This window comes from Amphiura filiformis, chromosome 18, assembly GCF_039555335.1.
Source record: "Amphiura filiformis chromosome 18, Afil_fr2py, whole genome shotgun sequence".
NCBI classification, from domain to species: domain Eukaryota; kingdom Metazoa; phylum Echinodermata; class Ophiuroidea; order Amphilepidida; family Amphiuridae; genus Amphiura; species Amphiura filiformis.
The window spans coordinates 58,728,075-58,742,481 of NC_092645.1; the positions used below are offsets into that span (position 1 = coordinate 58,728,075).

At 38.8% G+C, this 14,407-nt stretch overlaps 1 protein-coding gene across 1 annotated transcript; it reads left to right on the top strand.

Annotated features, from left to right (window-relative positions):
• The first annotated feature begins 3,582 nt into the window (after positions 1 to 3,582).
• LOC140139261 (uncharacterized) lies at positions 3,583 to 10,431 on the top strand. Its single transcript, XM_072161042.1, has 6 exons — positions 3,583 to 3,733; positions 4,862 to 5,709; positions 6,190 to 7,283; positions 7,682 to 7,767; positions 8,397 to 8,657; positions 10,080 to 10,431. Exons 1-6 carry the CDS (start codon positions 3,583 to 3,585, stop codon positions 10,331 to 10,333), a joined length of 2,694 nt encoding a protein of 897 aa, XP_072017143.1. The 3' UTR covers positions 10,334 to 10,431.
• The last annotated feature ends 3,976 nt before the right edge of the window (positions 10,432 to 14,407 follow it).

A 14,407-nucleotide genomic window follows, 5' to 3' on the forward strand; every position in this document is an offset into this window, starting at 1 on the left:
AGTAATAAAAGAAGTAGATTCTTATATAGCGGTCAAATTGGATAAAAGGGGAAATATTTGTCCCTGCTCTAAAGAAAATATAGGTTAGAAAATTATCCAATAAATTTAAGGGATCCAAAATGAGCGTTTATTGCGTTTCGACAGTATTTTTTGTGGGACATGAGAGCACCTCAGACCTATCGAATTGCATTCTGAATACGAAGCATGTCTTTCTGATATCAAATATTTTTCATTTTTTTTTAATATATAATACAAATTTTATGACAAATTATAAAATTTGATATTTTTAAATTTTGATATATAACAGTCCTCGAAGTAAATTATATAAATCTAATGATATATTCTTAAAGTGTATGTAGCAGGGAGGAAAAGCCGACGGTCAATTGAAAATTTTGACCTTTCATATTGAAGATATGGATTTTTTCCCAAAAAGACCTAATTTTTTTTTGGTGTTTTGGGAAAAAAATCCATATCTTCAATACGAAAGGTCAAAATTTTCAATTGATCGTCGGCTTTTCATCCCACCTACATACACTTTAAGTATAAATCATCAGATTTATAAAGTTTACTTCAAGTACTGTTAAATATCAAAAATATAAATTTTAATGATTTGCCATAAAATGTGTATTAAATTGCGAATTTCAAAAATCAAAATTATTTGATATCAGAATGACATTCTTCGTATTCAGAATGCAATTCGATATGTCTGATGTGCTCTAATGTCCCAAAATAAATACTGTCCAAACGTTCATACCCCAGCCCTTAAATTAAAAATTGAGATTTTATATTTATTTCTTTCACGAGGCGGCATTATCACAGACAAACACTGTATAAGCTAAAAACTCGACCCTCATCACTAGATGCTGTCATAGCTCAATGGTAGAGCATCAGACTACTGATATCAATATCGTTGGTTCGAGTCCTCCTGCCAGCAATGGTTATATTTATGATTTTAATGCTTCGCTAAAATTTGTTCATTTTTTTTCGTTTATTTATTTATTTATTTATATTTTTATTTATTTATTTATTTATTTATTTATTTATTTTTGTTTATTTATGTAAATAATTTGATATTATTATTTGAAAGAGGTATTTGAGCAATTTGAAATTTTGATTTTATAATCCTATGGGGTCATTTTGAACCCCCACCCCCTCCCAAATTGCCAAACGCACAACACCTATGAGCTTGCATCATACATAATGATCAGTACGTCCATGTCATCATCATAAAAAAAACCATTCTATGTATACCTGACGCCGGCAACTAGACTACTATAAAAAAATAGTATCACATCTTTCCTGCTCAATCAAAATAATACTTGCAAATAGTTTACTAATCTAATCCTGTAATATAGACGAATCCAAATACACGCATTCCTACACCTGACTAGCAGCCTTTAGTTGGGTCCCCGTCGGCTACAATGCATCCAAAATGTGAAATGATTCGGCCTTGGCGGAAATTTTAAACTGCATTTAATCACCCGTTTTACACCTTCCGCGAAAACACAGGTAGACAAAAATATGATTTAAGTTTACAACACAATACAGTTCTAACAGTTGTGCAAATAAAATCCGCCTTACACCTAGAGAAGGTCGAGGAGGGTTAATAGAATAATACAAAAGAGATAATTCCGCAGTGTATGAATAGATGCGACAGGATGGATTACCTCTATTGTATATATTATTCTATTATCGTCTTTGCATCTTCTCTAGGTGTTAAACGGCTTTATTTGCACAATCAAACGCTCAAAACACCAGGTTGGTGCTAGGGGAAACCAAAGATGGCCGACCAAATCCTGACCATGACTTGGCTCGTTGGATTCGTCTATAGACCTGTAATAGCACATGTAATATAGGTGATCATTGTTTACATGGTTTGTTATGGTTGGGATTAGTGTCCGATATCTGTAATGTAATGTAAATGAAGCATATTGATATGCAGGAAGAATCGATCAGGGCGCTATCTTTATTGTCCTATGAGATGTAGGGCCTAGTGCGAACTGCCCAAGCTGATTGTTCATTTAGTATCATAAATACTATTCAAAATATCAATAGATAAGAAGAAAGGGATTTAGAGATTTGTAATTGAGTCATGCATGATTTAACAGAAGGTTCTTTCCAAAACCCAATCGTAATGCAATGACTCAAACACGAAATATAATGGTATAATATTGATATCCAATGGTACAATAGCGAAATTAAACGGGAGTTTCTGGATCAAAGATCATTCGGGAAGATATTCAAATGTCTTTTGTACGAATATCAATGACACAAGTGTGAAATACTATACCATGTCATAAACAACAACACACCACCCCAGCACGAGTATGGTGAGCCATCGAGGTCATTACGCGTTACGACACCTGACTGCTTTAATTACAAAACGAAAAAAAAAAACGAACGAAAAAAGAGCCAATTGATAAAGTAGGGACACTTTGGATGGACCTAAAAAGATTCAACAAGTGTAGTACTAGTAGTGTACACCAACAAGGAAATGACAATTATTTCTAGTAATATTGTGTATAACAACTTATATTATGTGGGTTTACAAGACGTTAATACAAATTTACCCGTCGTAGGTAGTGTCTGTATGGTCCAGCATGGGTTATTTGTGGTGAACATGACATCTTTGACATGACAAGAAGGCACGAAGTACGTTTTTGTAGCTTGGAAAGGCACAAAATTGTCTGTAATGGCCTCGATGGCATGTTATATACACGAAACTCGATTGCCATACACCATTCCACACTTGGATGTGCCAGTTATGAAGTTCAATGATTTCAGGTCATTTATGTCAATAAGTCTATAAATAAACCCGTATCAATATGTATCGTAACTTCCAAACTTCGTAAGCAACAGGGTATAGACCTATATTTTTATTTCCTGCTTGCATAATCATTAATGTGTATTTGCCTGCTGTCAAATGTACTAGTTTGGATATTGAGTTTATGGTACAAGCTCTTCCCTTGTGCCTTTGATTTTATTACGACTGAGCAGATATTGTGTCACAAATACCACATGATCAGTTTTGCCTCGTTTGCCGCTGTACATAGTGACCTGTAGCAATTACTGGCAACTCGCTCCGGCATCTTGAGATTGACCAAATTCAGATATATCTCAGTATCTAGAACTTTTACACTGTACCAGCATTACCAGATACACACCTCTTTGAAGGATATTAAATCCATTTTACGTACCTATATTATTCGTAATCAGCTTTGCAGTTTTTACGTGTGAAAAAATGTACCTGGGATGGTGATTAGTAACCAAGAACCAAGAACACTTGCAGCTCAATTTTCTTCTATGAAGTGGCACCAAAGCTTCAAGCCTAACCGTCAAAGACCATTACGAGTTGCATATTTACTGATTTTGGCTTGTTAAAGACCGTCCCAATTTTTTTTCAAGCCATATGATCGTTTTGTGTAAGTAGTCAGTGCTCCATTAGTCCATATAGGTAATGTTGGAATTGCCGCGGAGCTTCGAGTGCAGAAAATCATCGGACTCATTATCTGTTTTATAAATCAGCATTTTGGAAATAAAGGACTATATTGATCACCAAATTTGGTGATCTAAATAATAAATATGAGCGTAGAAATTCAAAGTACGGGTGTTTCGAGTTCAAGAAGAGCCAAGCATGATGCAATCCCATTTAGGGAGTTTGTTCAAAGAAATGAGAAGAATCTTCCATCAGTGGTGCATGTTACCAACTCATCAGAAAAGGACATCGTCAAAGGTGAGTTACGTTTTTATTTCTTATTTACCGTAACCTTATCATTAAGTGTCCGTACACGTCACATGCACTGATGGTCAGGAGAGATCTGAGGTAGGCCTATCAGAGGCTATTTTAAGGGGGAAAATAACTTCACGTATGGTAAATGAAAAATTTCCAGATCTTGTATTAAGTGTTGTGAACAAAGCGTTTGCAAGGGAGTTTGAGGCGCTAATGTTCCCCAACTTATTCTCATTTTTCCTATAGCCCTATGAAATGAATTTTCTAAGAAAAGCATCAAGAAGTGCTCGGTCCCGCAGAAAATGTCTTGTTTTATTTCCTGAGAGTAACCATAGAGAAAGGCTCTACTAGATTAATATTACACTACCAGATTAATATTGCTGCCGCCCAGATGTAGACTTCTGCCCAGCTACTCCATCGGTACTCTATACTGTGTGGGTACTCTCACACTTAGAGTACACACACTGCACTGGTACTTGGTATTAGTCTGGTGCTGCTTTTGGGACTTTAGAGTAACTACAATGTAGCTGGGCTGTAGTGTACCTCTGGAGTCGGCAGCAACCGGAATCTGGTAGTGTACGAATCGTTACTGAGTTTCTTAAAGTCTTGGTTGAAAGTTTGTGCTGCATGTCTTAAGAGGGAAACCTCTTCTCTTGGCTTTCCTTCTATACTTTTCAAGTTTCTAATTTGTATTAACATAACAGTACCAGTGTGTGTATTGTAACATTTCCATAAAAATAGATTAGTATTTCTGTTCCATAAAATGTTAGCTTTTTTTAATACTGTCAGATATGTCCCCTTTTCATTTTGAGCCGAGCAACTGAGGTAAAGCAAAAGAAAATTTGAATTTAACTACCAACGCCGATATCGCCAATGCGTGTCACTCCGTCGGTCGTACTACGGTACAGTCCTTTGTATGAGAGTCCCGCACGCCATGTCATACTGTGTCATGAACATCGCGTACGCGTTCGACTAATATTTCCATCATAATAATAAACAGATTTGGACAAAACCACATCACCATGATATGACCTCAGTGATTAACATTTAACCTCTGAATATAATATTTTTGATGTTTTTACTGCAAAATGATTATATAACTACGATCATAATTGTCTTCATTTGATACAGGGGATGTTTTACAACTTCTCTACGCCTGTGAACGTTACGAAGCAGAATTTCAAGATCCGCAATTGCATCGTAAAATTCGTTGTGTCTTACCACCCGATCTAGGCGGATTCAGAACGGTTTCTCAATATCCTCTCAACCATGTATACACCTCATTCCATGAAATAGCTCTAGACTTCCCACCTTCTATCAGAATTTTGGAAGATGTCAAGATTCAAGACACGGTTGTCCACAAAGGGGAAGGACTCAAGTTAAACAAAATCCAGATGATTGGTACAAAGCAATATATTTTCTGTCAGCACATGCCATTTGATAAACCTCTTATGGTGCCATTAGACTTGAAAGGTAAATTTAGAAGACGAAACGATGAAGCCTTGTACACCGTGGAGCAGCTGAAGAGCAGAATGCCGGTACTGGTAAAACTGGAACTGGGTGAAGGAGACGCATTACGCAGCCATACCCATGAAGACTTGGGGATTCCTGAAAATGTTGAGATGTTCTTGACGATGTCAAAGGTTGTCCAAGTTGAGCACTGGCACCGACCTACCAGACTTCAGTCATACATCAGTTGCGAGAAGCGAGACATGATTCTGAAATTAGATCGGGATCTTCAAGTGGCACCTTTGGGAGAGGTGATTGGACCTGCGCAAGACCTTGCTGATGTGTTGAAGAATCCTAACACAACATATCCAGTTTTTGCAATAGTTCATGATAATGAATACTACCCAGAGCTACCAAAGGATAAGATCTTAATAATACATGGAAACGAAACAAAGGAAGGAGTCGTGATGAGAGGGAACTCATCCTATCTATTGGTACCCAAAGATTATGATCAAGTCACGCAGTTTTGGGTAAGTTTATACCGTTAATGCTGGTTGTGATATCGCAAAATTTATTAAAAGCATTCGTTTTCATAATTATAGTAATGTGGTCACTCTGGTGCTATTAAACCGTAATATCGACATAACGTAGAAGCCAAACGCCATGCTAAATAATCGAACCATGAATCTTTTGCACGAGTAGTGACAACACTAAACCACAAGCTATGACTCGCTTACACAACAAATGGCCTTTAAGTGGGTCCACGAAAATCATTGACATTATTTGTATAATTTGCAGAAAAGCCAGGGATAGCTTAAACCCGACCGCAGCGGTCAGCCGCCCTCGCCCTGGCAGGCAGAGCCGCCGCCCGGCGATGCAACCGTCTTCTATATATTAATAGAAAACATGCCCAATCGCCGGTTCTGCCAGGTTGCTGGCATCTCATTCCCATTGAAAAAATAGTTTATAATTATTCTAATATGGGAAAAATCTTTTTGACTCCTTTCCAGATGAGAGGAAAGGAATATCCGACCCCACTTGACTTATGGAAATCCGGGCACGCTGGAGAAGTGACAGTCTGGTACACTGTAAAATCACCCAAAGGATTCCAGGAAAGTGTTCGATCACTTTATCGCATGGACAGAGTCAACCTTGTACGAATGCCGGACGAAAACCAACCGTTCAAAGTTCTAAGTAACAATTATTCGGATGAAATTGAAATTGTTGAGCTCCATAGGACATTCTCTAATGTAAATGCTCTCCTTGGAAATATTTCAGTAGAAGGTGGTGCAAGGGTAGGATTAGAAGAGGCTCCTTCAATCGTAGGTGACCATAGCTTAGCAAATATACTACGCTACGGGGAGCTTCCAATGGATATAGCACTATGTCACGTGTCTCAAATAGAAGATTGCTCTATGAGTGATATGATCTTGATTTGTGAATCTCCCTTCAAGGTGTTAAAAGAATGCATGTACACAGTGACACACGTGACAACTTATGAGACAAATCCAGAAGAAAGTTTAACATTTGAGATACCCGAATTCGCACAGCTACAAATCAAGCTGGCAAAAGGGACTTCAGATGTTCCGAAGAATTTTCAGAAACCAAAATCACGCGTGCACAAGCTTTCAATGGAGGCGTATTATCAGCTTACTGGCGAGGCGTTAGATTATGGGAATTATGAAGATATTGACGATACTCTGTTCTTGCTATCACATTCCGATCCTAATCGTTACATGCCCATTCAGTCACCACCTGTGACCCCACCACTGTCTCCACGTCCGGGTACAAGAATGCCATCTAGACCACCCGCTAGCCTTCCTGTCGTATCGTCATCTGCAACCCCACCAGTGCTTCCCCGTCCAAGAAGACATACACATGAAGAGTGCCTCCCATCAACAAGCGTAAGACTTCCAGTAATGTCCACCACCCTACTAATGCCTCCTAGACCACGTCCAAGGCCGTCGTTACGAGCGGACAGCTTGCCAAGACGACCTGTTCCAGAAGTTCCAACTCCACCGAAGCCACCGACAAGATTAGCCAGCAAATTATCAAGTGTACCAAAGCCATACACGGAAAGAACACCGCCGGTACCTCGTCCAAGGTGAGTGGGCGCCGGCATTTGGGAAGCTTAGATATTCGCGCGTTTCTGAGCCCTTTGTACAATGTACATGTCACACACAGGCAGGGGAGGTCAAATAATACCATGGGTATTGAGAACACAATGAAAACATAATTTAGCTAGCTACACTCAAATGTGATCACAGTATTTCTTAGAGGACCACCACGTGAGGACAATCAATGTAGTCCTTTATAAGTGCCTGGTCGAATCATGGGCTCACACCTTGCTTTTCCCATCCAATGAAGTACAATCGTCGTAAGTGTCGTCCTATACCAGAAGAAATCTATTTTTGTTCTCGACCATTCCCGATGTAAAGATAAGATATGGATGACGAAATTTAGTTATAAACTTTTCTTTTTATTAATGATGAATTCATTTAGGAGACCTCCGAGTGACCCAGCAACAAGGCAGGCGCCTACTTCTCCAAGACATAAAGACGGTTATTTAGAAGCTTTTGTGATAAATGGTAAGTTTTGAAACCAGGACTTCCTAAATCTTCAGACATATGCCCTTACTAGTTGCATGACCTGTCGGGGATTCATAGCCAGAAATAGCATGCCTATGACACAATATGCTTCCTCTGTATAGTCCGACGAGTAGGACCTCTTTTTTTCTAAGTTACCAGACTATACACATTTCACACTATGATCACTATCTCACATGGCGCAAGAAAGACGAATCGCGAAAGTCCAGTGACTGCTCCGCCCCAAACGGGAGGAGCTGTTAGTGGATTTTTGTGGTTAATCTTTCTTGAGCGATCAGAGTTAGAGTATAGTTGATAAGCTAAGAAAAAAAACAGGTCCTACTCGTCGGACTACCTCTGTAGTGCATTATCATAATACATGGCAAATATTGAAGTATTGGTCAGGAAACGTGCATTGGATCAGGCGTCCACTTTTTGTGTAAATACTTTATTCAATTTGGCGAAGGTAGTCATCAACATAAGGATATCACAGTGTGTGTTTAAGGGGTGCAATTTGCGTGAGAAGCAAAGTGTATGCTGCGTATTTGTCAAAGAAGCCAGACATTTTCTTGTACACGACAAAGGACACTTTAAACACTTTGCATCCAACTTTTCTCCTCTAATTACGTTAGATACAACTATCCCGAAAGTCAGACCCCCGGCCGACAACATAATTACGTCATTTGATGTCACTCACTTGGCCGGTATGATGCGCTACCTTGATTTCGGCGATCACGCAATAGTCAACTGTGTACATCAAAAGATCGACGGTGCAAAATTACTCGAGATATTTCGATCAAAGTCAAATGACGAAGAGATTGTTCGATGTCTCAAGGTGGAGAAATTAAGCGAGGTACATTGTCTCAAGCATTTCGTCACTCAGTCTGAACTTGGTACGTACCTTAAAAGATAATAACATTATAACAGTATCATATTATCACTAAATAGATTCAGCTGGTTTCTTTTGAACAAAAAACATATATTTTACTCACTCTTGACGGTTTCGCCTATAATGGTCGATAGGCATCAGAATGATGTTGGTTGATCCTTACTTCCGGTAGGACGTATCCCAATTATAGAGGGTGTATTTATAGTCAGGAGAGGATAATAATAATAATAAATATTTCGGATTTATGGGGAGCGAGTCGCCTTGCACCACCGAGGTCCCGGGTTCAAGCCCCGGCGCGGCCGTGCTCAGGGACTGTGCATTTGGTTTATTCCGATTCCATGCTCGCTCTCGCAGGTTTTCCCCGGGATCTCCGGTTTCCACCTGCTTTCAAAAAATCTGTGATTAGTTGTTTGGTTATCAAAAACTTTCTTCGCCCAATGAAATTTGGGGAGCTGTACGATAACTGGACATTGGTAGATGTTACAATCTAAGTGTGGATAGGTTTGCGCTAGGTTCGGCTGCAACTGGCCTAGTTGATGCGATCTGATTGTGATGATTCACCATGGCAGCGAAATTACAGCGCTTTGAATTCTTCAAGGTCTGGAAATAGGTGCTATATAAATCCGAAATTTATTACAGTCAAGAGATGATCATACACGTGATTTAGGTAGTGGGCCCCCTCGTCTCTGTTCATGACACTGGGTCTTCGTTTCTTTATCCATGTGGATTCTTTGACATATCTGGCATTTGCATCACATGGATTTTGAGGTGTATCCTCTCCTGATCAGTCCCAGAACAACGCCAAATATGGATTAAAAGACCTTTGACCTTGGATGTACAACAGCATGTTATGATCTAATGGGAAACTGTGCACATCCACAAACACCATTTCTATCAAAAAGGCAACGTCTGATATAATTTGAAACCACATAAATTACTAGAGTTGGTTCTTCTCTTGGATTTGGACCAAGCTTTAGAATATCGAATGTTGCGTTTTGAAATAAAACAAACCAGAAATTTATCACCCATTGTAAAAGATATGGTACATGTACCGAATACATGTACATACATTGGCTGACCTTGTGGATTTCCTGGACCAGCCATGCTAACCACATAAGGAGATTATACGATTAACCTAGTGTAGCTATTGTCATAGCAGGGTATTATTATGTAATACTCCTGATCCATATTTGGCGTTCTCTTGGACTGCTGATTGTAAATACACCCTCTACAATCGGTATACGTCCTACCGGAAGTAAAGATCAACCAACATCATTCTCATGAAGCTTCATGATGCCTATCGACCATGATAGTTGATACCGTCAATAGTGAGTAAAATATTTGGTTTTTGTTCAAAAGAAATTTATCTTACAGTATCATATTATATTTAATATGTTTTCAATTATTTGACTTCTATTTCATTCAGCTGAAGCAATCCCCGATGTGAAACCTCCATCCGATGGTGATATTAGTGAATTTGGTGTTCAGGAGCTAGCTGGCCTGTTGAAACACTTGAAGGTCACTGAACAAACACTCTCAGCTTGTCTCGTCAAACAGATAAATGGGATGATATTATGTAACATGGATGCTGATACGATGAGTAAGGAGCTTGGGTTGGGCAAATCAGGCGCAACTTTCCTGGCGCTTCAGTATTTCAAGTCACAATCACAGCCACAATAAGGAACCATTGTGTATATTTACACGTGATTTAAAGATGTATTCGGAGCTGAGCCATAGACGTTATCAAGATAACGTTAATCCGGATCAATGGTGGCACCACGGGGGACCATTGTCAAAATATCAGATGTTGCAAATGGCGTGTCCCAAGGATCAATCTTTGGCCCTCATCTATTCACATTGTATATAAACATATAATTGGGATGTCTTGAATTGTCCCTCACTTCAAGATCAACCTTCATTTCTATGCTGGAAATACAGTCGATGAAATTAGTTCTTCGAAACTGAATGCAGTATTGGGTAAACTTGCAACGCGTGGATGGAAGAGATTAAATTATTCCTGAATGCTTCAAAAACAAAAGCAATGATTTTTGGATAACATTTGAAATTAAGTAGAGCTGGTCTGAATAATGTATCAATATTAATAAGGGCATGGTTAGTTTTTTAGTTAAATGTTTAAAAATTGAAAAAATATGACTAACGCCATCACACGCGCCTTAAATGAATAGATTTAATCTCATCTTTCAGCAAGCACGATAACCATGCATGACCGCTACCCCTCCTATATGAGATATGCATCCCGACCCTCCCTACCATCCTGACCATCCCTAGCACGATAACCAATCGCACGCGCCGCATTTCATAAAAGTGCCCCAAACCAACAGAACTGCTCCACGAAGTAATTTGCAATATCTGGAGAGCGGATGACATTCCTTTGAGCTGGTAAGTGGGAGAAACCATTCTTATTTCCAAAGATGAAATCACGATAAAGAATACAAGTGGTAACCTTAGAATAGGACTCTTAGCTCAAAAGTTTCCTGACTGAGAACGAATATATTGAAAAATCCATCCAGAAAGGGTTCATGGAGAAAATATCGGGATGTGTAGAACACCAAAAAGAATGGAAAACCGATTGTGACAACGTGGCTTGACCTACAAAATGCATAATGGTACCGTGCTACACAACCTCATCCAGTTTGAATTAGAATGGTACCATGTTCCCGACCACATTAGGAAGATGATCTTTAAACTACTATGACGAAAGCTACATTCATGTAAAGACAAAGGAATGGACAACAGATTGGATAGACTGCAGCATAGGAGTATTCCAGGAATGCACACTATCTTGCATTCTATTCTGGGCAGTATTCGATCTTTGCCTTGATCTTCTTGGCCAACACAGCCATATGGGTACTGCATGAAGAATTCATCCGTCAAATCATGAGTCAAAGCTCATGTCGATGACCTTACTTTAATTGCAAGAAACCATGAAGACTGTTAGTATCAGAAACTGGTCCTGAAGTGGACTCGATCAATGAAGGCAAGGCTAAGCAAATGTCGATCCCATGACATGAAGATATTTGTCCCAAATAAGAAACAAAAGCAAGAGGGACATAAATCCAATATGTGGCATATACGACCCAAAGTTGACAATAGATGGATAAGAGAGATTGTGTATATCCACAACTAGCCTGTGCGATTCCTCGGCAAGCTTATCTTCAAAGATATGAAGGATAATGAAATCAGAGAGTCTGTAAAGCAGAAACTAACTGTCATGCTGAAAAAGACAGACAGACAAAAGCCTACTCAATGGAATCATGAAGATGTGGATATATAATAACGCAATCCTACCCAAAATGACATGGGAGTTTACCATCTACAACTTCCCAATTGCGTACATCGAGAGCAACCTGCTGCACCAAATACTTGAAAATATGGGCAGGAATAAGCAGATGTACCACCAACAGTGCTCTATACAGAAGTAGGAAGAAGTACGGGCTTCACTTTAAAGGGGTCTCCGGCAATCACAACATTATGCCTTATGTAAGAAAAATAATTATTAAGCATGAATCACGTGATTTTATTTAAAACAAACTCATAGTGACCATAAAAAAACGAATAAAAACATCCGTCTCTCAACACGCGATGTTCAAAATTCCCGGGCGCCGAAATTGTCGAGTGCAATGACGTCCCAGTAATACAATGAAGGCTGACGTCAATTGAGCACAAACAACTATTACGTCATTGCACTTAGACAATTTCGGCGCGGGAATTTTGAATATCGCGTGTTGAGAGGCGAATGTTTTTATTCGTTTTGTCTGGTCAATATTCGTTTTCGGGACATCATGCCCCTCAATGCCCCCCCGAAAACAATTCCTGGCGCCGCCACTGCGAAAGAAGCATCTTAGCTGGAGAAAGTGTCAACTGTGCAAGGATTTGAGCATTTTGAGAAAGCAGCATCATTTCTGTGCGATGATTTTACGCAAAGGATATATAAATGCAAGTATACAATGGACTTCGCTGAACAGTTATTTTCGTAGGATAGGCGAACAAGGACATATACATCAGCCAGCAAGAACATTGTACCAGAACACTATAATCAAGAAGACTGCTGCTAATTCAGTAACATGAAAATTGTGATTGTGTGATTATATTGTATGTGCATTTATTGTTCATGTGCAATCATATTTTACTTTTAATTAAAGACCAGTGTTACGAGTCGTACTTGACTCAAGGCCAAAATCACCTTTACCCGAACTCACACGAATGCACAACACAAATACACTGTTTGGTTAAGCTAACAAAATCTTTAATTGAAAACAAAGTATGATTGGTACATATAACAACAATTGCATATAATAAAATCACACAATCAGTTTTATTCTATCAGTACTTAACCAGCGGTCTTCTTGTTGGTGATCCTACAGTTCTTGCAATGTTCTGGACGACTGATGTAATATATCCTTATTTACTTGTCCTGCGAAAATCAGCAAAGTCCAGTGTATAAATATCCTTGCGTATGAAATCCTCACACGAAAATGATGCTGCTTTCTCCAATCACTTTTGCGTTGCTTTCTCCAAAAATATATCTCCTTGCGCTGCTTTCTCCAAAAATGGTGTTTCTTTCACCAATCATTCTTTCTCCAGGGAACAGGTTTCTTTAACACAGCTCCGCTGTATTTGACAGAAGTGTGGTTTTCATAAACCCAGCAAACTCCAGTAATTCAACAGAAGAACTTTAATCCTTTGATGAGGAAGAGCACATTTGAGTGGCCCAGTATAAAAACGGCCCATGGCACATTTTTGAAAAATAGAGGGCGCTGTTGACAAATGTCAAAGGTCACCAAAGGTCATCCATACAAACATATCACATCATGAATGTAACTCGGGAATGTCGTCAATTTAATCTTTTAAGCATCAAATTTCTTATGTATTTTATTGAACATTCGTACATTTACAGTGCCGATATCTCCCAATGACGAAAAATGTGCCATGGGCCGTTTTTATACTGGGCCACTCATTTGTATGCTCGCAATCTCCTAGGTTGCTGTATTAAAATAGCTCAATTATTGGCTACATAAACTGGTTAAAATGCACTTCTTTTTTGAAGCACGAAGAGCATCACACACATGTGGAGTTTACAATCTCCCATGACATTCTGTCTTAATAAACATTTTCCATTAAGTCCTTCACAATCCGCAGTGGACCCTATGTCTTACTTTGGTCCATTTTCGTAGCTTTGAAATAACCATACTTCCAGCTTGTCGGTGAAAATATCCATCCATCTCCACCGCTCAGAGGCTGTTTTAAATAGCACTGTAGGAAACTCATGATCTCCATGGCGACACTCAGTAATACTCTTTGAGTATCCTGATTTTAACTGGTTAACATTATTTACTCTCTTTTTGAGAGCTATAGCTACATCCATTCACATTACAATCATATCGATACAGGTCTGCCAAGAATTATTACAAACATGATGTTTTATAGCAAACCATCTGGGATTTTCCCCAATGTTCTAATAATAGACATTCACCTTTAACATTACATCACTTCCTGTGGATATTCCCGATGATTTCATCCTCTCTTTACACTCTCAGGGATTTTCCCCTGGACATAAATAGTCTTGATTAATGATGTTGTTATTTCATTCATAGGGGTTTCCAGAAAAGTCATAATAAACAAACTAGTATTGCATGATTATAAAGGTAACTTCCCCTATTTCATGACATAGGATTATACAGGGTACATCACACCAGATATTGTTAACTTAATCAAACAGTGTATTATTGTTGT